The 26786-nt window shown below is 45.5% G+C and overlaps 1 protein-coding gene and 1 pseudogene across 2 annotated transcripts in view; both read left to right on the plus strand.

Annotated features, from left to right (window-relative positions):
• robo4 (roundabout, axon guidance receptor, homolog 4 (Drosophila)) overlaps nt 1-26786 on the plus strand; it is a 137815-nt gene that overhangs the window by 96862 nt on the left and 14167 nt on the right. For both annotated transcript variants that reach the window (XM_078531573.1, XM_078531574.1), the window contains 2 exons: nt 23236-23377; nt 24261-24488. In XM_078531573.1, coding sequence (XP_078387699.1) covers nt 23236-23377; nt 24261-24488 — 370 coding nt within the window. The remainder of the gene's footprint in view (nt 1-23235; nt 23378-24260; nt 24489-26786) is intronic.
• On the plus strand, nt 25598-26034 carry LOC144669058 (ATP synthase peripheral stalk subunit F6, mitochondrial pseudogene; annotated as a pseudogene).

Raw genomic sequence — 26786 nt, forward strand, 5'->3', positions numbered from 1 at the left:
TTGTGGTTTAAATATTTAACCTATCTAAATGTAACTCATTCATTATGTTTGGCCTAAAAATAAACCTGGCTACCTGCAGCTGTTTGGTTTGGAGTTGTCAACTTACCTGAACCTGGATCATCTGGTCACGTGAGGTTTCATCACCTGAGATCTCCCAATGTTGTTCTATTGGGCCCCTTGTGTTTGAGTATCATTGCTTGTTTCACATCATCAGTTGTTGCATGAGAAGCTTTAAGAAGCAGGACCGAGGGTGCAAGGGAAGACGGGAATCCGAGGATGGAGGAAGGGGTGTAGTAACCAAAGGCAGGAAAGAGGGGAAAGTGACAATGGAGGAGGGGAAGGGAAGCCGAGGGCAGGGATTAAGCAAAGGGGAAGAAAAAACCGAGGGTGAGGTGCCGGAGGATTGGAGGGTAGCTCATGTTGTTCCGTTGTTTAAAAAAGGCTCCAAAAGTAAACCAGGTAATTGCAGGCCAGTGAGCCTGATGTCAGTAGTAGGTAAATTATTGGAAGGTGTTCTGAGAGATCGGATATATAATTATTTGGACAGCCAAGAGCTGATTAAGGATAGTTAGCATTGCTTTGTGCGTGGTAGGTCGTGTTTAACGAACCTTGTAGAGTTTTTTGAGGAGGTTACCAAGAAAGTAGATGAAGGAATGGCTGTGGATGTTGTCTACATGGACTTTAGTAAGGCCTTTGACAAGGTCCCACATGGGAGGTTAGTTCAGAAGGTTCAGACACTTGGTATCCATGGAGAGGTTGAAAACTGGATTCGAAATTGGCTGTGTGGGAGAAGACAGAGAGTGGTAGTGGATGATTGCTTCTCAGACTGGAGGTCTGTGACTAGTGGTGTGCCTCAGGGATCTGTACTGGGACCATTGTTGTTTGTTGTCTGTATCAATGATTTGGATGATAATGTGGTGAATTGGATCAGCAAGTTTGCTGATGACACTAAGATTGGAGGCGTTGTGGACAGCGAGGAAGGCTTTCAAAGCTTGCAGAGAGATCTGGACCAACTGGAAAAATGGGCCAGAAAATGGCAGATGGAATTTAATGCGGAAAAGTGTGAGGTGTTACATTTTGGAAGGTCAAACCAAGGTAGGACATGCACAGTAAATGGTAGGGCACTGAGGAGTGCGGAGGAACAAAGGGATCTGGGAGTTCAGATACATAATTCCCTGAAAGTGGCGTCACAGGTAGACAAGGTTGTAAAGAAAGCTTTTGGCATACTGGTCTTCATAAATCAAAGTATTGAGTATAGGAGTTGGGATGTTATGGTGAGGTTGTATAAGACATTGGTGAGGCCAACTTTGGAGTATTGTGTGCAGTTCTGGTCGCCTAACTACAGGAAGGATATCAGTAAGATTGAGAGAGTGCAGAGAAGATTTACTAGGATGTTGCCGGGTCTTAAGGAGTTGAGTTACAGGGAAAGATTAAACAGGTTAGGACTTTATTCCTTGGAGCGTAGAAGAATGAGGGGAGATTTGATAGAAGTTTACAAAATTGTGAGGGGTATAGACAGAGTAAATGCGAGTAGGCTCTTTCCACTTAGATTAGGAGAAATAAATACGAGAGGACATGGCTTTAGGGTGAAAGGGGAAAGGTTTAGGGGGAACATTAGGGGGAACTTCTTCACTCAGAGAGTGGTGAGAGTGTGGAACGAGCTACCATCTGACGTGGTAAATGCGGGCTCACTCTTAAGTTTTAAGAATAAATTAGATAGATACATGGATGGGAGAGGTCTGGAGGGTGATGGACTAGGTGCAGGTAAATGGGACTAGCGGAATAATATTTCGGCACAGACTAGAAGGGCCGAATGGCCTGTTTTCTGTGCTGTAGTGTTCTATGATTCTATGGCTGGGGTGCAGAGGAGAGACCGAGGATGGGGGAGAAGAGGAATCATCTGGTCCCACCAGCAGCATCAATAGTGGTGGACGGGGGAACTTAATTTGGTGGGAGGCTGTAGTAATTATGGTTTTGTTAAATGTTGGACTGTACCTTTAAGAATAGTCCTGGGCAGTAAGATCACATGATCTGTGTAAACCAATGTATTAGCAGCACGGGCTACCTCCTTAGTCAGTGTAGATATTGAGATGGAGTTGAAAACATACATGTAGATGCTGCTGACTGTATTGTAAATAAACCTAATATTCCCACTTAGAAAGAGGTCTGCAGATCAATCCTATTACAAATAGGCGACTCGGCCACACTACACTGGTGATGAGGATAAATCAGGATAAATCGGAATCGGTACTGTACCTCGCCCAGCAATTGGAGTATCAATGACTGTTTTAAATAACAGAAGATATACTCACCCAAAATGCCTCAAATTTGGTAGAATCGATCTCCCTTTGAGCCAGCCACAGACAATTGGTCTCAGTATATTAAACACCTCGTGTCCTTCTTTCAAGGAAACAAAATCACGGGCGAAGAAAAGAGGCGGGCGATCCTCTTGAGTACTTGTGGGAGCAAAACCTACAGTGTGATTTGAAGTTTGATGGCACCCAGTGCCCCAGATTCGAAGAATTTTGAAGAATTGGTGGACCTCGTGAAGGGACATTTTCAACCTAAGCCCTCAGTCACGTAGCAGAGGTTCCAATTCAATTCGCGAAATAGAGCCCGGGGTGAGACAATTGCTAGCTATGTGGCGAATTTGAAGCAACTAATGTAACACTGTGAGTTCAGTGAGACTCTGAATGATGTGCTCAGAGATCGTTTAGTTTGTGTGAAAGAAGACGCTAGAAATAGCGCTGACAATGGAAAGGGATGTAAGAGATTCACAAGCAACACAAGGGACGCAAAATGGCGCCATACTCCAAATTGGGCAGGGAACAATCAGCCGAAAGTGACGCGAGAAAGCAAGACTCTGCCGCGAAGTGGGAAACAGAAACATATCTACAGCTAACCGAAAAATAAGAAGGAATAATTTAGCAGCTAATGGAAGGACAACTTTAATCAATGTGGAAACAATCAGTCTTTTAGCAATTGGCAGTTTAAGAAATTAGAATGTTACTTTTGTCACAGAAGTGGACATATAATGAGACAGAGCAGAGAGATTTAAACAGGCTTGCAAACAACAGAAGAAGCCCAATGAAATCTACAGTGTAGAAGAGCCTGAAACAACAAATTTTGACATCTATTCATTGTTTAACGTGAAAGTTGGGAAGACAGAGCCTATAATTTTTACAGCACAAGTGAATAGTAAACCAGTAAAAATGGAAGTAGACCTGGAACTTCACTACTAAGAGCACACTTTCAGATATTTAAATAATGGTGAACATCAATTAAATTTGGAACAAACATCTGCCAAGCTGAAAACATATACACAGGCAAAAAAATCCAATTAAAAGGTATCAGCAGAATAACTGAAACCAGTCGGCACAGCAACCCATGATGGTGGAAGTAGGTGAAGGGCCAAGCCACCTTGGGTGAGATTGGTTAAAGGAGATTAAATTAAACTGGTCCAAAATCTTCCAGTTGAGAGTAAGTGGGCTACCAGAGCTGCTTAAAAAGTATGCCACTGTCTTCAAGGAAAAAAATCCAAGGCCTGCAGGCCAAGATTTACGTGGATCCAGAAGCAACCCTTCGCTTCATGAAAGGAAGACCAGTGCCATATGCCCTGAGAGAGAAGGTTGACGCTGAGCTGAACCGGTTAGAGAGGCTGGGTGTCATAAAAGCGGTTCAGCACCCATAGTCCCTGTTCTTAGACCAGACCAAAGTGTCCGAATTTGTGGGGACTACAAACTAATGGTCAACAGAGTAGCCAGATTGGACAGGTACCCCATTCCAAAAAAGACCTATATGCCAAGCTAGCAGGAGGGACAACGTATACAAAGCTTGACATGAGTCACGCATATCAATAATTAGAGTTGGATAATGCCTCCTGGAAATTCATCACAATTAATACAAAGGGTTGTACCAATATACAAGCATGCCTTTCGGTGTTTTCTCAGCCTGTGCCATCTTTCAGCGAACAATGGAAAGCTTACTGCAGGGACTACCCCAGGTTGTAGCCTACTTAGACAATGTGCTGTTAACCGGATTCACTGAAAAGGAACATTTGGCTAACCTAGAGGGAGCCCTAAAACGTTTTTACAAGCAGGAGTGCGACTGAAAAAGAAAAAATGCACTTTTCAAGCAAAGGAAGCAATCTATTTGGGCCACCGGGTAGATTCTCAGGGGTTACACCCAGCTAAAGAGAACACCCATGAACACCTCTGAACTTAAATCATTTTTAGGGTTGATTAAATTATTATGGGTGATTTTTACCTAATTTATCTAGAGTTCTGTTCCTCTGTATTCACCACTAAGAAAGAACCAATGTTGGGCTTGGGAGGCACCCCAAAAAGAAGCTTTCATGAAAGTGAAACAACTGTTACACTCATCCAACCTGTTAATGCATTATGACCAGACGAAAGACTTGGTGCTAACATGTGATGCGTCTCCCGAAAGAGTGGGAGCGGTACTATCTCATAGAATGGACGATGGCACAGAGCGGCCAATGGTCTATGTACTCAGGATGCTTACCACAGCTGTAAAAGGATATTCCCAGATTGGAAAGGAAGATCTGTCGACCATTTTTGGTGTAAAAGAATTTCAGCAATACATGCACAGCCGGCATTTCACGATTGTATCAGACCACAAACCACTATTGGGTTTGTTTAGCGAGGGTAAGGCTATGCCACCTGTAGCCTCAGCAAGAATACAATGATGGGCCTAGTTTTAGTGGCTTATGGTTACACCTCTGTGCATAGACCTGGCATTCACATCGCAAATGCCGATGCCCTGAGTCGCCTGCCCTTAGAAGAGAATGACGAACATGCCCCAGTTCCACAGGAACTCGTTTTACTATTAAATTTTCTAGATTCCTTGCCAGTATGTGCCAGACAGACCCGAGACTGGGCAAATCGGGTCCCAATCCTATCTCGAGCGTGAGACCAAGTGTTACGTGGTTAGTCCCAGGAGCCAATCTCTGATGAAATGAAAACCGTTCTTCAACCGAAGACACAAGATGAGCAGTCAAGATGGCATTCTATCATGGGGTGCGTGAGTGATAGTTCCTCCAAAGGGAAGAGAGGCACTTATAGTCGAACTACACAGTGCCCATCCAGGGATCTCTTGAATGAAGACCATAGTGCACAGTTATCTGTGGTGGCCGGGGCTGGATGGCGGTATTGAAAATGTGATAAAGCACTGTGTGCAATATCAACAGTTGTAAAAGTTGGTGGTGGCAGCTGCCTTGCACCCATGGGAGTGGCCTGGGTAGACCCTGGGTGCGATTACACATTGACTATGTCGGACCCTTCCTTGGAACCATGTTTCTACTGATTATAGATGCCCATTCCAAGTGGTTAGATGTTTATAAGGTGAAATCACCAACATCGGGCGCTACAATAGGGAAACTACTCCAGAGCTTCGCCATCCACAGACTATCAGAAGTAGTCGTATCTGATAACAGTACTGCATTCACGAGTGTTGAGTTCCAACAATTTATCATCTTCAACAGTATTACCCATGTGAAGACTGCACCGTACCATCTGTCATCAAACGGACTGGTGGAAAGGGAAGTTCAAACTTTTAAGGCGGGAATGAAGAAGTTAACAGACGATTCATTGGAGGCCAAGCTTTCACGCTTTCTCTTTTACAGAACAACCCCCCATATGATGACAGGAGCAACACCTGCAGAATTGTTGATGAGCTGCCATCTTAGGACAAGACCGAACCTAATATTTCCAAATTTGGAGGGTAAGGTGAAGAAGAGTCAAGGAAACCAAAAAGCTGTGCATGGCTTGCATAGTTGTGAGAGACAATTTATGTTGGAGAAGCAGTATACTTGAAGAATTTCGGTGGAGGACCGAAGTGGTTACTGGGTAAAATAAGCTCAATGACTGGACCATTATCATGGAAGTGAAAGGCCGGATCACCCACAAGCATGTGGGCCATTTAAGAAAAAGAGATACCACAACCAAGATATGGTTCCACCTGTAACCATCACTGAACCAGTATTTCCTGTTGAAGATGCTCAACCAAGGACTGACATGCCTGATGTCTCTATCAGAATGGAAGACACTGAACTGCAAGTGCCCACCAAGGTACCTGATGTTCATGCAGTTCCTGAATATGGTTCCCGAGAAAGAACCTGAAGTTGTGGAGCTGCAACATTCCACATGAATCAGGAAGCCACCTGAAAGACTGAACTTGTAAATTTCATGACCTGTGTACATATTATAATGTCATAAGATAAATATACTTGTAAATGCAATATGTACAGCAATGTACATAAGGAGGAGGAATGTAGTAATTACGGTTTTGTTAAATGTTGGACCGTACTTTTAAGAATAGTCCTGTGATGTAAGATCAGATGATCTGTGTAAACCAACGTGTTAGCAGCACAGGCTACTTCCACGGTCAGTGTAGAGATAGAGATGGAGTTGAAAACACACGTGTAAATGCTGCTGGTTGTATTGTAAATAAACCTAATGTTTCCACTTAGAAAGTTATCTGCAGATCAATCCTATTACAAATAGGCGACTTGGCCACACTACCACAGAGGCCAAAAATCTGTTTCCCGATGAGAGGCCGGAATTTTGTTCTCTGGACTTTCAAGGCGAGTTAAAGGTGGGTCGAGCTTCCCAATGAACAGTGAGCACTCCCCTTAATTACTCATGCCATCCACCCACATCTGATATTAGGGCAACAGCAGCAGGAGACGCAATAACCTCGATGAACAGAGGGCAGAACATGGTGAGCTGCAAGTAATGGCTTGCATGAGGAGTGGCCAGGCAGCATAGTGACAACTGATGGCCAGCGCTTAATCATTCACATGTGGGATTAATGAGTAACTACTATGCTGTTAATGTGGGGGAACTGAATCTATTGAAGTTCCTGATCGGACTCCGATGCAGGCCCACATTCCAGAGCCTTAAACACTGCAGACATTGAAGCAACTACCAGCAAGATGGAATTCAGGAGACTTCCAAACAATGAAAGTGAAAATATATTTACAATTGTGTAAAATATTTACAATGGCTGTACACCTGTACCACCTTTGTGACTTTAATACTTCCTAATTTTTTGTTGCCTACTGCTATGTCTAGGTACAGCCCCGACATCTCTCGCTGAAGCGGATGCAGCCTGCTGCCTGCCCTGCTAACTGCGATGGGTTTGGTGTGCATCCTCTTGTAGCCCGAGACATAGAGGAGCCCGGTCTGTTAAGGTCTCCTGCTCAGGCGCAGGTACACCCTCCTCAGCCTGACCTACTGGAGATGATGGGGAGGTGCAGGGTCAGGGTACCCTTGGAGTGTCCTGGGACGAAGCCCCCGGGGCGTCTGACTGATGCTCCCCCACTCTTCAGGTGCCTAATGGCACCTCTTTGAGGAGAAGGGGCACTTGGAGGGAGGAGAGGGTGCTCCATCTCCCTCTCGCCTAGCCACTGCTGCACTGCACCCATGGCTAGAGCAACGGAGTGCAGGTCCCAGCACATATCTGGCAGCCACTGTGCGTTCTGCTGGACCTGGGTCTCCAAGGTGGCCACCACCCTTTCCAAGGAGGCAGCCACATGCTCGCATGCTGGAGCCACAGCAGCAGACAGAACATGGATGGACTCCTCCAGCCTTCAGTCCAGTCTGCTAATGGCCTCTGACAGGTCTGCCTGATCTTCCCCTGCCTGTCTCTGCATCTTCACCAGGTCTCTTATGGCCAACTCCAGAAGCTCAGCAAGGGGCTAATCAGGTGCTTGTTCTCCAGCAGCCCTCCGGCTGTCACTGCCTCTGCCAGATGTGGACCCGCGTCAGTGATGTGCTCACCAGATTGTGACCCTGAGCGTAGTCTAGAACATGTATCCACTGAGGTGACTGTATCTGTGCTGGTGGACGGTGCAGGTGAGCCAAATGATGGTGCATCCTCTGAAGATTCTGAGGCATCTTCATCAGAGGTGGAATTGGGGCTGGGGCATGTCCAGGTGGCAGTACTCCTCCGTTTCTTGCTGGTACTTGGAATGGAAGAAAGAAAGACTTTGTGATTCACTAAGCAGGCTCATAAATTAAAGAGAACTCAGTCAGTGCACGCATGTGACAACTGGAGACTGGATGCACCCTCACTGGCTTCTGGGGAGAGTTCGATCTCATCTTCAGCACAGGCATGGTCCTGCTGTTCCCCAGCTAGCTCAGCGGCCTGCTCCTCAAAAGGGGTGAGGACCCGGATCTCTGGCATGCCCCTCAGGTCTTGGCCCGCTCCCTTCTGTTGTGGGCATTCTTCTCCTACAGAAAGGCAATAGGATTGTGTAGTAATTATGGTTTTATTTAGTGTGTAATATACCTTTAAGAATAATGCTCGTTAAGGTATATCACATGATCTTTAGTATCCAATAGGAGAGTAGTGCAGGCTACCTCAGTCGTTAGTAGTGTAGAGATAGAGTTTGAGTTGAAAGCACACATGTAGTTGCTGCCGAGTTCCTTGCGAATAAACTTTAAATTTCCACCCAAGGAGTGTCTGCTGATCAACTGATCGGCCACCACTCACAACAGATTGATTGTGATCCCAATGGATGTGTGAGCAGTTCAGGAGCATGTATGCCTGTGGCAGCTGCTGAGCCCTCCCCAGTAAGTGATTTAGAAGCCGTAAGTCCTGCAACTGATATGAGATTGAGAGCTTAAAGTGGTTGGCACATATTCAGCGCTGATGTCCCATCTGCTGGTAGTGTGTGACATCCCTGTGCACTCCAACCTTTAGACTGCCTGGTGCCTTTATAAGAGTGTCAGTTTGCAGTGAGTAGATGGTGTACTTGTCCAGGTGGAGCTGGACAGATCATTCATTCTCTTCTGGCACTGCTGCCTAGTTTATTTTTGGGCCCCATGGTGCTAACCACCCCTCCTCCCAGGCCTCCTGCTGCCACGCCAGGGATACAGCACCTCCCGCCTCTCCTGGATGGCCTGCAACTGAAGGTTGCTTTCTTTTCCTCAACATGTTTGTGGATGCAGAATTCCGGGCTCCTGGTCTGCAGTGAGTGAATGGCTGTCCGGGTGCCCTTTAAATATGGCGCCTGGATCTTCAACCCCATGAGCTAACCGCCTGGGCCCACCACAAGATTCGCCATGCTCTGCACTGATGAATAAATGATGAGCTGAATAGGGCAAGATCACATGTGTTCAGCTATCCACACTCCCACTTCTGCGTATGCCACTGAAATTGAGACTTCGGAGTGGAAGGTTCCACTCTTAGTGTGAGGTGGGATTCACAGGGAAACCAGAGGGGGGAGCTTTGATTCCACCAGTAACTAATAGGAGCTCACTGATAACACTGGTAACACTAAGTTTTCACCCGTGGCCAGCTGTAATACAATAGCTCACTGATGTATAACTTGTGTAAATAAATAGTTAATTATATAAATAATGTATATTGTTATATTATAAATAGGTAATATTATATCAGTAATTATTTGTTATCCTAAAGCCTGGTACTATTCAATGACTACAGCATAACCTTCTCTGCAGTGCTATTGAAGTAGACAGGGTGAGTCTGTACTTGCTTTCATTTTGATATATTTTGCTGGAAACAGTGGCCATTTTTCTCCAGTTTTGCCTAGTTCAGTTTCATTTGCCAACTCAGGTGTCACGGAAAATGCTGGAGATACTCAGCACGTCTGGCAGCATCTGTGGCGTTAGAGAGAGAGACAGAGTTAACATCCTGCTGAAAGTCATCAACCGGAAACATTAACTCTGTTTCCTTCTCCCTGGATGCTGGCAGACCTGACCATTTCTAGCATTTTCTATCTTAATTTCAGATCTCCAACCTCTGCAATATTTTGCTTTTGTGTTGTGAGGTATCGCAGTGCCAGGGTAAGAGTTTAAACATTGAAAAAGGAACAGAGTAACAGAATGTGATTCGCTCCTCTAGTCTGGTATGCCATTTAATTATGTCATGGCTGATCTGTATCTGAACTCTGCTTTTACTAGAAATAGTTCTAATGGAGTGTACAGTTTTTAAATTGGGGTACTCAATCCAGATTTTTACAATCCATATATTTGGCTGATGCTGTATGATTTGTAGGATGTAGGGTTTTATATATAGTAAACCATATGAGCCATAACTCACTTGGAGTACCAGCCAGCTTCAGATTGCCACCCCATGCCAACTTACCTATGCCAAATCTATTCCTTGCCTGTCTCGTCCGACTTTCCGACTCAAGCCGGGCGAGATCCAGGCAGCGCAGCTGTCTCTGATGTCCAGTGTTGCAGTCCAGCAGAGTCGGACTGAAGGAGTACACGCCCCCTTTTTTATGGCATTAGCTGCCGTAAACCAGCTAAGTTTAAAGGCCTGATTGAAATTAACAGGCCAGGTAGAAGGTAAGTGCCTAAGGTGAGTGGATAGGATTGAAGGGGAGGGGTGTAGTAATTATGGCTTTATTTAGCGTGTAATGTACCTTTAAGAATAATACTTGTTAAGGAAGATCACATTATCTGTAGCAAACAACAGGAGAGTAGCGCAGGTTACCTCAGCAGCCAGTGTAGAGTTGGAGTTGAAAGCACACGTGTAGTTGCTGCTGAGTATGTTGTAAATAAACTTAAAGTTTTCACCCAAGAAGTGTCTGCTGATCAACTCTATCATTAATAGCACAACTTGTCCACCCTACAACAAACTGGCGATGAGGATAAAATAATATTGAACAGAAGTTAAAAAGAAATCGACACTGTACCTCGCCCAGTGATTGTAAGTAGCATGCTCTGTTAGAATTGAAGAAATTATCTTCTCTCAAAATGCCACAATTTGGGAGAATTGATCCTTTTGAACCAGCCACAGATGATTGGCCTCAGTACATAGAGCGCCTCAAGTTCTTTTTTTGAGCGAACGAGATTACGGGTAAAGAGAAGAGGCACGCGATCCTCTTGAGCACTTGTGAGAGCAAAGCCTACGGTTTGATCGAAGTTTGATGGCACCCATTGCCCCAGATTCAAAAAAATTTTGAATTGGTGGACCTCGTGAAGGGTCATTTCAAACCCAAACCCTCAGTCACGGTACAGAGGTTCAGATTTAATTCACAAAATAGAGCCACGGGTGAGACAATTGCTAGCAATATGACATATTTGAAGCAGTTAATGGAACATTGTAAGTTCAATGCAACTGTGAACGAGATGCTCAGAGATCGTTTAGTGTGTGGTGTGAAAGAGGACACTATTCAGAAAAGATTATTGTCCGAAGTGAGTCTGGATTTCAAGAAGATGGTAGGGATGGCGCTGGCTGTGGAAAGTGCAGTAAGAGATTCAAAAGCAATACAGGGTGCGCAAAATGGTGTTGTGTTCCACATTGGGTGGGAAACCTCAGCCGAAAGAGGCGTGAGAAAGCAAGACTCCACTGAGAAGTGGGAAACAGCTAGCCAAAGAATAAAGAAAAATAACTTGGCAGTGATGGTGAAGAAAATTTTTAAGAGGTGGAAACAATCAGTCTTTTAGCGATTGGCAATTTAAAAAAATCGAATGCTACTATTATCATAGAAATGGACATATAATGAGGCAGTGCAAGGAAAGATTCAAGCAGGCTTGTAAACAAAAGAAGCCCAATGAAATCTACAATGTTGTTTAATCTGAAAGTTGGAAAGACAGAACCAATATTTGTCACAGTGAAAGTAAATGGTAAACCTGTTAGAATGGAAGTAGACATGGGAGCTTCCACTACAGTAATTGGGGAACATACTTTCAGATATTTTAATAATGGTGAACATCAATTAATGTTGGCATTGAGAGACAGAGAACCAAGCCTTGTAGGACAAAATTGACTAAGGGAAATCCACCTTGATTGGCACTGAGATTCCAAAAGGAAGCTGGAAACGTTTCTATTTTGAAAAAGGAGTGTGCAAGGACTCAACAACCTGAAGAAATGCTGGCTGTCTTAAGCCAAAACCTGGAAGAACTGCAGAAGAAACTTGGAGAGACCCCGCTTGATGACACAGTTTCAGATGAGGTGAACAACCTTCAAAGGGAAAAAGAAAACCTGTTGACAGACCTTCACACACTACAAGATGCCCTCAAGTCAAAGTTTGTACCTCTGGAAAAGTATGAAGAGAAACAGAAAGAATTCAGCATCTCTCTGGACAAACTGAAGAACGAGTTGGCAGAGAGACACAACAATGTTCAATTTTCCAGGAGGCAGTAAACAAATACAAAAAAGAAATGGAAGAACTGAAGCGTCAGTTGGCAGCAAAGATACAGCAATGTTCAATTTTCCAGGAGGCAGCAAACAAATACAAAAAAGAGACGGAAGAGCTGAAGAATCAGCTAAATGAAGCCAAAGAGGCTTTGGAAGCAAACGTTGCAGAATTTTCCAAGAAGCAGACAGATAATGAAATTTTGGGAGACTCAGCCACTGAGCTCAGACAAGTTGAGCTTGCACCTGAGAGAAGTCTGGCTAACAGTGAAGTTAAAAGAAGGCCGAGATTAAAGTCTGTGCTAGAAAGAAGGAAGAAGATACAGAAATACTAATAGGGCCTAATCCTGGCAGCATATGAATACACTTTCGTACATAGGCCTGGTAATCAAATCACAAATGCTGATGCCCTTAGCTGTTTGCCTTTACAAGAAAATGATGAGCACGTCCCAGTTCCACAGGAACTTGTTTTGCTGTTAAATTTCTTAGATTCCTTGCCGGTATGTGCTTGACAGATTAGACAAGTCGGGATCCAGTCCTATCTCAAGTATAAGAACAGGTGCTACATGGTTGGTCACAGGAGCCTGTATCTGATTAAATGAAACCGTACTTCAATGGAAGACATGAACCAACCAACCAGGATGGCATCTTACTGTGGGGAGCATGAGTGATCGTTCCTCCAAAGGGAAGGGAGCCGTTTTTAATTGAACTGGAATATGGACTGTATAAATCTGGATTTAGTACCCATCCTGGGACCTCCTGAATGAAGACCATAGCACGCAGCTACCTATGGTGGCTGGGGATGGATGGCGACATTGAAAATGTGGTAAAGTACTGTGAAGTGAAGTCACTAACATCAGGCGCTACAATTGAGAAACTATGTCAGAGTTTTCCATCCACGGGCCACTAGAAGCAGTTGTTGCCAATAATGGCATGGCATTTACGAGTGCTGATTTTCAACAGTTTATCAGCCTCAATGGCATCACTCGTGAAAACTGCACCGTACCACCCTTCCTCAAATGGACTGGCCAAAAGGGCAGTTCAAACATTCAATGCAGGCATGAAAAAGCTAACTGGTGATTCCTTGGCAACCAAGCTAGCACACTTCCTTTTTCATTACAGGACTACCCCTCACACAACAACAAGTGTACCACCTGCAGATTTATTGTTGAAACGCCGTCTCAGGATGAGGTTGAGCTTAATAATGCTGAGTTTAGAGGGGAAGGTGGAAAGAAGTCAGTGAAGCCAGAAAACTAGACATGGCTGGCATAGGCACGAGAGGAAATTGACCATGGGAGAGCCGGTATACGTGAAGAACTTTGGGGAAGGACCAAAGTGGTTACCGAGTGAAATAAGTGTGGTGACTGGACCTCTATCTTACCACATGGAGGTGGAAAGCCAAATCATCTGTAAACATGTGGACCATTTAAGAAAGACAGAGACAAATCACCAAGATTTGGTTCCACCAGTGATCATGACCGGGTTTGCATTTCCTGTTGATGATACTCAAACCAGGACTGACTGACACGTCTGATGTTCCTGTAAGAGTTGAGGATACAGAACTGCAAGTGCCCACCGAAGCCCCTGATGTTCAGGCAACTCCAGGAAAGAAGGTCCCTGACGAATCTGAAATTGTGGAGCTGCGACGTTTTACATGTACTAGGAAACCACCTGGAAGACTGAATTTGTAAATTCCTTACCCAGTGTAAATATTATGTTGTCTTGAAAAATATGTACTTGTAAATATAATATGGATAGCTGAGTTAAAGGGGGAGGAATGTAGTAATTATGGTTTTATTTAGTGTGTTAATGTATCTTTGAGAATAATACTTGTTAAGGAATATCACATGATCTGTAGTAACGAGTATGAGAGTAACGTGGGCTACCTCAGCAGTCAGTGTAGAGTTAGAGTTGGAGTTGAAAGCACACATGTAGTTGCTGCTGAGCGTATTGTAAATAAACTTAAAGTTTCCACCCAAGAAGTGGCTGCTGATCAACTCTACAATTAACAGTGTAACTCAGCCACCCTACAACAGTTAGACATCAGGGGGCTATGGGGCTCAGACATTTGAGTGGGTTCGGACATTGGGAAGAGGTGGAACAAGCCAGACATTCGGGAGGGTGGGGGGCTGTGGACATCGGACATTGGGAGGGGACGGGGGTGTCAGACATTCGGGAGGCGGTTGAGGGGTTGAACATTCAGGTGGGGTGGGGGCATCGGACATTTGGAGGAGGTGGGAGGGTCGGACATTCAGGGGGATAGGGGGGTTGGAATTTCTGGGGGGGGATGGAGGGTTGAACATCGGGACGAGTGGGGGTCTGGTCGGACCTTGGGGTTGAGGATGTGTCAGGTTGGGCCTGCGAGGTGGAGGTTAGGGTCGGGTCAGGGTGAGGATTGGACGTGCTGGGTGTTGGGGGATGGTCTGCTCGGGTTGGGGAGTGAGAGCTGGGCCCAAGGGAAAGAGGGAGTCTTGTGAGGAGTCCCATGTGGGTGGGGTGGATCCCATGGAGTGTTGGGGGCAGAGAAAGCTGTGGTGGGGTGATTAGTCAGGGGTGGGGATGTCCCTGGATGGTTGGGGGTGTTGGGGGAGTGCCGTGGGGGGATTGGCCTGGGTCTTTACAATAGTTACCCAGAAGCTAGAAGAGGTTTTAATTCTCCTAACTTTTCTGATTAACTATCGGTGTAACCCTTCAGAAGCATCTGAAGTTTGCGTTTTATTTCACAGTGCAGGGCAATTGCCCAGAGGAAGTTTGCAGTTCTGGGCAATTGCCATGTAAATGCTTACCTGTGAAGTTCCGAGAGGGATTCCCCAGCACATCTTTAGGGTACACCCCCACACCCTGCCCCCCTCACCCCCAAATCCGATGCTGGGGAGCTTGGAAGTTATGGCCCCATATGTAGACAAGTGTGCATTGTACAGGGCATTTATATATACACAGTGTGTGTGTGTCCCCTGCCTGTGTGTGTTTGTGTCCCTGCCTGTATGTGTGTGTGTTTGTGTAGTTATGAAAGGTCATTGACCTTAAACATTAACTCTGTTTTAATCTTCACAGATGCTGCCTGACCTGCTGAGTATTTCCAGCATTTTCTGTTAGTTTCTTTTTACATTGTGTTTTAAAATGCCACTCAATTGCACCAATTCATGGCAGATTCTGTTTTCGGTGATAAGCAAATTAATTTGAGAGGAGACATGGATTGGGAGGGGGATGCTTTACAATACTGATGCAATTTTGGGTGCAGTTTGTGTCGGACTCTGAGATTAGGTTCAAGCGGGAACGCTACGCCACAATATATTCGGCAGTATGAGGTGTTTAGGGCAGTATACAGAACAGACTCATACAGTGTATTGAGCAGTATATAATATACTTGGTTGTTTTGTATAGAACAATGAAGTTATATAGATTAATGTATCATTATATTATGATTGGATCAAGTCAAAAACCGTACAAAACAAGTGATTTATTTTAATCTGCATACAAACAGGGAATTAATCGTTCCAGACAGACAGATATTAACTATCTTTTTAAGTGTTCCTTCTTGTTATAAAGCTACCATTGGCACCAACCCTAATTCTGTTGTTGGCACTGTAAGATATGAGGTTTCCCTGCTCCCTCTGGCATTGCTGTGTGCCATGCTGAGATGTGGTCTCCACAGGTATCCAATGGCAAATATAAACACACCCATCAGAGGGTGGAGCCACCATCTGTTCTGGCCAACGGTTTGTTTGGCAAGTATCAGATGGGCCTTCTCAGTCATTTGTCGGTTGCTGTGGACTGTCCCTAAAAATGTAGATGGAATAGAGTCTCTAGTCAAAAGCCTCAAGCCACTCAGGATTATACTTGTGCCTATTTACAAACTCCGGTTAAGATGATCATTGCCTGTAGTGACAAGTTGGCACAAAGAAGTATGTTGTCTTTGTATTCCTGGGAAAAGGGAAATGAACAGAAACAATGGGCGGGATCGTCCGTTCCCTTTGGCGTCAGGCGTCATGGTGGGCAGGGGGTGGGGGGGTGGGACAGTTCGGCACGAGGAGCAGAAATCGGTTTCACGCCCGCGTGAAAGCACAGCGGGCTCACCCGATGGTGTCCACCATTGCAGAATGTGAACCCCGCCAGAGGTCGGCGTGAACCCTATTTGCATACTGGTAATAGGACGCAAGTAAGGCCCATCCTAATTTACCATTAAACTGGCAGGAAAAACGCCGGCCCAGAACAAGTGCACAAGTGTGATATGCAGAAGTCGGGACTTACCATTGGGGCCTTGCTCAGATCGGGGACATCCAAGGAGAAGGTGATGCTGGAGTCCTATAGCTACCGGACCCTGGAAGAACACATGCACTGCATGCTGGGTGGATTCTCATGGATATGGCTTCACCGTGAAGCAGCTCATGGAAGGTGGGAGGTCTCAGTTGATGCTTCGGATCTGCTTCAGGACATCATGATCTTGGCCATGGGCTGCTACGGATGATTGGCATGGGGGGGAGGAGAGGATGGTCCAGCTGTGAGTGGGAGAGGAAGGTGTACTGGGTGGTGGGGGGTTGGAAGAGGAAGGTCTATGTTTGACTGGAGAGGAAGGTGTACCAAGTGGGGGTGTGAGGTTGGGAGTGGGGGGAGGGGGGGAAACAAAGGTGTCGGGGTTGTGAGGTTGGGAGGGAGGGATGAAGGTGTCAGGGGTGTAAGGTTGGGAGCGGGGAGGAGGGAGTACAGGGGGAGGAGTGTGCAATGGGGGAGAATACAGCCAGTGAAGAGGTAGGTGTAAGGGGGAGGAAGGTGTAAGGCAGGGATTTCGGGGGTGGGGGGAAGGTGTACCAAGTGAGGTTGGGAGGGAGGGAATGAAGGTGTCAGGGGGTGTGAGGTTGGGAGGGGGGGAACGAAGGTGCCAGAGGATATGAGGTTGGGAGGGAGAGACAAAGGTGTCAGGAGGGGTGAAGTTGGGAGGGGAGGACGAAGGTGCCTGGGGAGTGAGATTGGGAGGGGGGAACGAAGGCGTCTCGGGTGAGATCGGGAGCAGGGGATGATTGTGTCGGGGGGTTGATGTTGGGTGGGGGATGATGGTGTCAGGAGGTGAGGTTTAGAGGTGGGGGGATGAAGGTGTCAGGAGGGGTGAGGTTGGGTGGTGGGCAGAGGAAGGTGTCAGGAGGGGTGAGGTGGGGAGGGGGAGAAGGTTGTGACGGGCAGAATGAAGCTAGTAGGGTAATAGGTGTAAGGGGAGAGCAAGGTGTAAGGCAGGGAGTTCAGAGGGGCATGGTGTCCAGGGGGAGGAAGATATCAAGGAGAGGAGTGGGTTCGGAGGGGGGGAAGGTCCAGTGGGAGGAAGGTGTCCAAGGGAGGAGGGAGTTCGGAGGGGAGGAGGGAGTAAGGGGGTGGTTGCCCAGGTGAACGTGCAAGGGAGGGGTCTGTGGAGTGGATGACTGCCTCCTGGGGAGCAAACTCGGGGTTGGCGTAGTAGGTGGGAATATTGAGTATAGGAGGGGGCAGAGGGAGCTGCGAGGGTGAGGCTGATTCCATTGTGGCAGAAGGGGCAGCGAGGGTGATTGGTGGGGAATCGGGGGTAGAGATGGACCCTGGGCTGACTCTCCATGATGAGTTGGATAGCCAAATCTAGCGGCTCGTCATCTAACTCGGTCCTCACAGATGCCTCTTCCCCAGGAGCCCTCCGGGTGCCGGGGAGCTCGGCTGAATCTGCCTCCTCCTCCTGCTGCGGACGCATGCTCGTGTGGTGACCACCAGATTGTGAATCCAAGCCTGCTCTAGGTCTAGGTCCCACCGAGGTGTGTGTCTCTGCGCTGGTGCAGGGTGTGGGTAAATGCTGTGACGGGTCTTCCAAGCTGCTTATTTTCAGCTCTTCAATAGAGGAGGCACCCCCTTCACTGGAGGTTACCTGGATGGAGCTGGGGGCCTGGCTGGTTGAGGGTGTCAGTCGCTTGGCAGAGCTCTCTGTGAAGCAAAATAGAGATGATTAGTGTATGGCAGCAGATTCAAAAGCAGGAGAGAGAGCACTTAGATTTGCGCTGAGAGAGGGATGATGTAGTGCAGGATCCTCATGTTGGTATTCGCTGCCGACCTCACCGTCACCACAGGTACGGTCCATACCCTTACCAGTCAGAGCGATGGCACACTCCTCAAAGCGAGTGAGGGGCCTAATGTGGGCCACTCCGCTCCTGGTCTGTGACCTCTCCCTGCTGCTTTGAGCCAGCTTCTCCTGCATGAAAACAGATGGAGAGAGTGTGAGCAGGACGCAGGGCACTGCGTGGAATGTTTGTGTGGTGAATGCAGCCATGGATGGGGTGAGGACGCAAACTCCAGAGGATATAGCCTGATGGAGATGTGAGGGTGTGTGAGGGAGCTAGCGTTGTCCCTTGAGGTGTGAATATGTAATGGGTATGGGAGTGTGTGAGTTGAGAGTGATGAGGTGGTTGACTTATCCTTGTAGAACGATGAAAGCACTAATTCTCTTCCTGCACTGCATGGCTGACCTCCTCATGCTCAGGTGGCACTGACTGCCTCCCAGTCTGGATTGGTGACTCTGGTGTGTCTCCGGTAGCCAGAGTGGGGTATTGGACATTATGGCTACCTTTCAATGAATCCGGCAGGCGCCCCAGAGAGGCGTCACTAAATTTGGGGGCTGCCGTCTTTGCTTTCGGGGCCATCTGTCGCCTGGAGTAGTCCTGGACTGAAGACATGAAGTAGGCTGCGCTCTGAAGCGCTTTAAATATGGTGTCCGGAATGAGGAAGCACTGAAGTCACGGACTGGCAGGCAACTCTGAGCCCGCCCGCCAGTGATCCGGAGTGTTTCTCGTGAATGCATTGGTAATAAGGTGGGACACGCCGGGACTGGGATGATATGGCTAGAAAACCCGTCATTGCGGCCGGCGGGTAAAACATTTTTCACGCCTACTACTGCACTTATTGCAAATCTGGGATGATTCTGCCCAGCATTTGGATAATGTTCCATTCACCTAAGAAGAAATAAAGCTATGTATTCAGTTTTGATTGCTGTTCAACAGTTCAATGGGTGGTGGGAGAAGGAAGAGAGAGAGAGAGAGAGAGACTTTGCCTATTCTCCCTCTGTTAAAGACACAGTAAGATCACTACAGTGTCAATTTTGGTTCAGTGGGTAGCACTCTTGATCCTGAGTCTTAGGTCACACTCTAAAGAGACTTGGGTGGAAAATCTGTGCCAATCTCAGTGTAGAATGTAGGTGCTGTCTTTCAGATGAAACATTAAAGCCTTCTAGTGAAAGACCCTATAGTGCTATTTGGAAAAGAGCAGAGGAGTTATCCCCAGGTATATGCTGGTCAGTATTTTTCCCTCAACTAAAATCAACAAAACAGATTATCTGACCATTTTCACATTGCTATTTTTGGGACCTTGTTGTGCCCAAATTGGCTGCCGTGTTTCCTATATTACAACAGTGACTACACTTTAAAAAGTAATTATTGGCTGTAACATAATTTGGCAGATCCTAAGGTTGTGAAGGAATTCAGGTATCTCTCGTTCGATGTGTTTTCTAACAGTGTTTTCACTTTAGAATGATTGGTAGTTAAGGGATGTCCCCCAATATCGCTGCCTAGCACGGTTACTGAGCATGCTCAGTTTTTAAAAAAAATAATCTGCCACTTCACTGGCTTCCTCCCTGACACTCCTGTTCAATGCTTCCCTTCCACTCACCAACCCTCCCGTTTGTCACTTCTCCCGACTCTCATGTTTTCCACTTCCCTCCCGCTCACCAACCCTCCCACTCACCAACTCTACCACTTACTGCCTTCTTCTCACTCACTGCCTTCCTCCCAACCCTTCCGCTCAACATTTCCCCACACTCTCTTGCTCCTTTGCTCCCTCTCACTGCTCCTTTCCTGAGCCCTCATTCATGGCAATGGTCAAATGCTGAGGGAAGGGTTGAAGACGGAAGCAGTAAGTTGGGAAAGGCGGCGAGCGGGAGGGTTGGCGAATTGGAAGGAGGCGGCAAGCAGGCGAGGTGGAGAGCAGGGAGAGATGGAAGCGGGATAGTCAGGGAGGGAGGTGGAGTGTGAGAGAGGTGGTGAGCTGGAGATGGGAAATGGCAAACAAGAGGTAAGTTAAAGAATTTAGTATTGTAAGATTTTAAGTGTCCTGGCCAGAAGACAGGAAGGAAAATATATATGTATATCTACATCAACATGGCTACTTTATGAAATTATTATAATGTCTGTTTTTAAATGGACCAAGGCTTTACCCTGACTAGCCATGATTCATACCAGAGGAATTTCTAACCTTCAGAAACCAGCAGAGACCTACCTTTAAAGAGGTGCTAATGCCCTCGATGACTGCAGAAAATCAAATTCCAAAGAAATGCACCACCACCCTTTGCATTTCTAAGGCAGAGCTCCAGCCAAAAGGGACCTTGACTCCTCTATTAAACACCTGAAGATCCCAGACCTGGGAAAATACATCCTTTGTCCAACACTCAGGAGAAGTAGTGGGGGATATGTCACGTGACCTCCCCCAAGCTGCCAGAACCTGCAATATTGCTGAATTGAACTGAACCCAGGCAGTGTTTGACCATCTAACAGGTAGCACCAGAAAGAACTCTGTCCAGGTAAATTGCCTGGCTCTTATCTACACTGTGAACTACTAGAACATTGGAACTTCTGTAACTGTGCCTTCAAGACTAATTCCTGTCTATGTGCCTTCTCCCATTGTGGAAGTCCTTGCTTCTCGAAAGACGGATCATCCTGCAACAGTTTCATCTTGCTAACCTCTGAAGGAATACACCACTGGACCTTTTGACTCTGGACTCTGGACTCTGGACTCAAGTGAAACCACAACTCTTAATTATATCATGGTTTTTCCATGTACCATTTTCTTTCTCTATCCCGCTTGCAAAAAGTGGTGGATGTTGCAAAAACCCCTTCCCCCATTTTGTGCGTGTAAAATACACCAACCCTCATATTTTACCTTATCTCGAGTTTGTTGTGGGGTTATTAATAGAGGATTGGATCACTCCAAACTGAAGGGTTAGAGAAAATACACCAGCTCTCATACTCTATTTTTTCCCTCCTTATTAATATTTTAGTTATTCTTTTCTATTGTTTTTTATATTCTGTCCAATCTTCTGACCTACTACCTACCTTTGCGCAATTATGGGGGGAGCACAAAGGAATTCAGTGGTAGGAGGCAACAGCGTAGTGAGGGGAATTGACACTGTTCTCGGTAGCAAGGAGCGAGCGTCCAGATGGCTATATTGTCTGCCTGGTGCCAGGGTGAGGTACATTTACTCAGGGCTGGAGAGGAAGTTACAGTGGGAAGGGGAGGATCCAGTGGTCGTGGTCCATCTAGGTACCAGAGACGTAGGCAGGATAAGGAAGGAGGTTCTCCATAGGCAGTATGAGGAGCTAGGCACCAAATTAAGAAGCAGAACCTCAAAGGTGATCATTTCTGAATTATTACCTGAGCCACATGCAAATTGGCATAGGACAAATAAGATTAGAGAAAGGAATAGACTGGTGTGGGAGAAGTGGGTTCTGGTTTGTGGGACACTGGCACCAGTACCAAATAAAGGGGGAAATCAGAAATCAAAAACACTTTTCTGTTTACAGGCAGGTCGTGAGAGGAGAAGTCAAGGCTGTTTAAATTAATCCCCTTCTGGTCCGTAATGTAAGAGTAAGTTGGTAGAGTTAATGAGGATTTTTGAGCCAGTTAGGTTTTTATGTAAAAATTACAAGTCATTTTTACATATTTTCTTATATTTTTGTTTAACACTTTGTCTTTTAGAAACATATTAGAAGCGTTAAACAAGGGATAACTTTATTATAAAACAAAATATGACACCGAGCCACATAAGCAAATATTAGGTCTGATCAAAAGGTTGGTCAGAGGTAGGTTTTAAAGAGTGTCTTAAAGGAGGAAAGTGAGGCTGAGCTGGAGAGAAGCACAGGAAAGGAATCCCAGATCCTAGGAAAGTCGACGAAAGGGTTTTTTCCCTTTTGCAATAATCAATACTTATCAATCATTAGTCTAGAATGTTATAGTTTATTTATACTGTGTGATTTTTGCCTCACCTTTGTACAATTTGAAAATGAAATTGCTCTTCAATATTTAGTCTGGCATCAACATTATAATAAAAACAGAAACAAACAACAACAGCACCACCCTTGTCAGCAGGTTTAATAACAAAGTTAGGGTTGGACCTGAGAGAACGAAGTGCAGCAAGTTCAGACGGAGACAGGTCAGAGTGGGTGAGGGGAGCAGAGAAATTGAGACGGCCGATGTCACGCCTACCGTTCTCAGTGAAAAGATCAGTATCAGGTAAGAGACCATAAGGAGAGGTTCCAGTGGAAGCGGCAAGCGGGTGAAAGGATTCATTGAACAGGGGCAGGACTCCTGCCCAAAGAAGTGAGCACAGAGATGAAGGCAGCGGAAGAAGAGTTCAGCATTGTGCCGAGTCCAAAATTCGTTGAGGTGAGGGCATAAGGGTATGAAACTGAGTCCTTTGCTGAGTATAGGATGTTCAGCAACAGAGAGGGGAAGATCAGAGGGTATAGTGAATACACGGCAAGGGCTGGGATTAGAGGAAGGAATTTCACAGAGCGCTGACCCTTGTTCTGCTATTCAGACATTCTGATGCCATTATCAGCACCTTTTTTAACCCTAACCACTACCATTAATATTCCCTTTGTCTTGTGTCCATGACATCTTTGTCAATCTCTCCTTAGCCCCCACCTATCCCTGGCCTTCTATCCAACTTCACCTCCTCCACCCCACTTAAACAGTATAAATTTAATCACATTTCTACTTTTTTGCTCTGATAAAGAATCTTACGGACTCGAAACGATAACCCTGTTTCTCCACAGATGCTGTCAGACCTGCTGAGTTTTTCCAGCATTTTCAGTTTTTATTTCGGATTTCCAGCATCCGCAGTATTTTGTTTTTATCAGCATTATAATAATGTGTTGACACCCTACATGGCAGATAGCAACATTGCTAAGGAAGTGACATAATGTCAACTGGGTCTGTACATTATAATGAGAAGACCAAACTGAAAAGGTATGCCTGGATTGGTATCAAAATGCCATTGTCTACTCCTATCCTGTGTTTCTAACCTCTCTGTTTCATTGGCAGGTGATGGGAGGAAGGTGATGAAGACTTTTTGTTCTCCAAAGATCCAGCATCACACTTTTGGGCTGAGACTGGTGGATGCTCTCCCACCTCCTCCGCCTCTCCCTATAGAGGAAGCTGGGCAAGTCCGGGACACACAGGAAGGGTAAGGACTGTTCTATATTACTAAGAAAAATGGGGGCGGATAGAAGAAGGGGAACCATATTTACACTTCATGAACCATATGGTTTAAAAAACTGATGCAACTGACTACAGCAACCCTAGCTCTGTCACCATTAGAGATTAAGGGGGAAGGTTGGTGATGGTGCTATAATTTGCCTCAATATGAGCTACAGAGAGGATAGATCATTTCTGATGCCTATCCAATCAACATTACAAGAAGTTGTAAGCCTCTCTGTATTAGGTGAGGATAGGAATGGAGTTGGTGTGTGTGTGTGTGTGTGTGTGTTTGTGTTTTTTGGCTGAGACATTTAGGAGTGAAGTCAGGCAGCCCTTTCCCACACAATGGGGATGGAAATCTAAAACACCCCCAGCTTCCCTGTCACCTGCACCCCACAAAAGGCTGTGGATACTGGTTCAACTGAAATTTTCAAGACCAACATCGATAGTTGTTTGTTAGATGAAGCTATCAAGGTATCTGAATGAAGGGCAGATAACTGGAGTTGAGGTACTGATTAACTATGACCTAACTGAATGAGAGAAGAGGATTGAGGGGGCTGAACACCAAAAATAACAACTTGAATTTATGTGGTGTCTTTAATGTAGAGAATGGAAAGAATATCAAACAAATTTGACACCAAGCCATATAAGGAAATATTAGGACAGTTGGCTAAAAGATCTTGGTCAGTTAGGTAGGTTTTTAAGAATATTGTTAAGGGAGGAGAGAGAGAGAGGTAGAGTTGGAGAGGTTTAGAGAGACCTACTGTTGTTCCACCTTCCTATAAGGACTACAGGCACCAATTTTTCTGGAAGGGTAGTTCTGGGAAGATTGAAGGAAAAGGCTCACTTGTATTTGTGTTTTCTTTCAGACCAAGCAAATCTAATAATCTTTCAGAATCGAGCACGGTCACACCAGGAGCAATGAGGGTGGAAAGCTGCTCTCCTCTGGAAGATGACGAGATGTCCTATCAGACCACATGCTACAGCCGTCTGTCCACTGCCACCCTCTCACTGTCAGCAAACGACGACCCTGAAAACGGCCACCAGCCAGAGCAAGTCTCTCAGTACCTGGAGCTGACAAATGAGGATAACCTAAGGTTTGAGGATGAGTTTTCCTAAATTCTCTGCTACTTTCCACTAGACCATCTCTATCAAAAAGAAGTCTGGGGTGGGGGGCGGTGGGGGGTTGGCCTAACAGAGATCTTGAAAACGATGAAGGGTTTTGATAAGGTAGATGTAGAGAAGATTGGGCTGTTGGATTAGGTCAAAAACTCAGGGTCATGAAAATAAGTCAGTCATGAATAAATCCAGCAGGGAATTCAGGAGAAACCTAAGGAGTGTTAAGAATAAGGAATAATTGAGGCGAATAGCAATAATGCATTTAAGGGCAAGTTAGATTAACACATGAGGGAGACAGAAATGGAAATATATGCTGACTTAGGATAAGAGGAGGCTTGATGGATCAGAAACACTGGCATAAATCAGTTGGGCTGAGTGACTTATTTTGATGCTGTGCAGGAACATAAGAAAGAAGTAGACCATATGACCCCTCGAGCCTGCTCTGCCATTTAATATGATCGTGTCTGGTCTCTGTCTTTGAGCTATATTCTCTATAATGTTACTAACAACATGATGATTACCTTCACTTCACTTGGGTTACTGAATTTAGCTGGCTACTTCTGTATTTACATTTAAATCAGAGAATTCAAATTTCTTTCTTGCAACAAAAAGTATTTATAAAGCACCTTTCACAATCTTAAACCAAGTCATCCAAAGCAATTTACAGCCCGTAAGTACTTTTTTTTAGAATATTCACTGTGGTAATGAAGGAAAATTCAGCAGTTGGTTTACTCACAGAAATCTCCCACAAACTGCAATGTTGGCCATTAGTGAAAAAAAAAGACATTCTGCCTGCCATACCACACAATTGAGCAACGTTGTGTATGAATTTCAGGGCCAGTGCAATGCCAGGTATATAGGCCATACATCCCAATGATTGGCTGATTGAATCAAACAATGTTCTTTTGACTGTTCATAATAGGCAGAGTACAGACCGTGCTCAACCAGCCCACACTTACAAAACCCCCCAAAAAATGTCTACTGGTTGATGTGATTCCACAATTGGGCAGTACTTGCTGAATAATCCTGAGTGCTCTAATAGCTGAGTCTGGAGTGGGCGAGAGTGGAGCAGGGGCTCGAGGTGTTAGCTTTGATCTGTTTAACCAGGCCACCATGATCCTGCAACACTTTTTCCGGTTTTCCACCATCCTGCGATCTTCCTTTTCTGTTGAGCTCCAGCGAAACATCGGGTTCACAGCAGTGGTGTTTAACAAGACCAAGAGCCTTGACCCAATCCAAAAACTCTTTATAGTTAACATCCATGACTATGACACTAAGAGCAAGAAAGCGGGTGGTCCTGTTGATGCTGGTTCAGAATACCAGAAAAATATGGATGAGGAGATTGCCAAACTGCAACAGCTCTATGGGGGAGGAGACCTCACCTAATTCCCAGATTTTAAATTTGAGGAACCGAAATTTAATGAAATCAGCAAGTGATTAGGATCTACAGAAAGGAAGGCACTGTCTATTCTTCATTCATGTTTCCTGGGACTGTAAAGTTGTAACTTAATGAATTCCATTGGATTAAAAAAAAAGCTAACAACCAATTTAAGATAATCAGTTAAGCTGGAAGCTACATATATTCATATGCAGGGACCAGTTCTCTGCAAACAAAACATCAAGCTTTTCATCTTTTTTGAATTACCCGGAAGCTTGGGGAAACTATAATTCCCCATTGCTTTCTCCATGGCAATGACTCAGCCAATCAGAGTCGACTTGACAACCAATCAGCTTCTTATTCTTGAGATCTCACTCCAGGCAATGGTCTTTGTTCAAAAAACATTTATTTATATGCTAACTATTTACAAAGGTTGAATAAGACTAATGTATAGCTGGAGCTGCACTCTGAGATGCTACTCAGATATCCTCTCTCTGTGAGCACTGTGACATAGCTTCATTATCTGTTCAACAGCTGTGTGGAAATTGGTTGTTCCTTATCATGCAATCATGTTTACACTTCAAGAGTACTTCATTGGTTTTAAAGCACTTTGGGACTTCCTGAAGTCATGAAAAGCGCAATCCTTTTTTTAGATTGTGACGTTGATGACATGATCTAATTGAACAGAGGAACAGGCTCAAGGGCTGAATGACCTACTCTTGTTCCTATGCTACAATCAGGTCTGGGGAGGGGCAAAGCCAGTAGTTCTCTGCTCTCCATTTATCCCTGCCAAAAACTGTTTGTGAATGGTTGTTGGAAGGGGACATAGTTCTGATGAGTCGCAGTGACCCCCTTGTATTTGAATAGCTTGTTGATGCTCCAGTATTGAGCTTCACAC

Source organism: Cetorhinus maximus, chromosome 2, assembly GCF_964194155.1.
Source record: "Cetorhinus maximus chromosome 2, sCetMax3.hap1.1, whole genome shotgun sequence".
Taxonomy (NCBI): domain Eukaryota; kingdom Metazoa; phylum Chordata; class Chondrichthyes; order Lamniformes; family Cetorhinidae; genus Cetorhinus; species Cetorhinus maximus.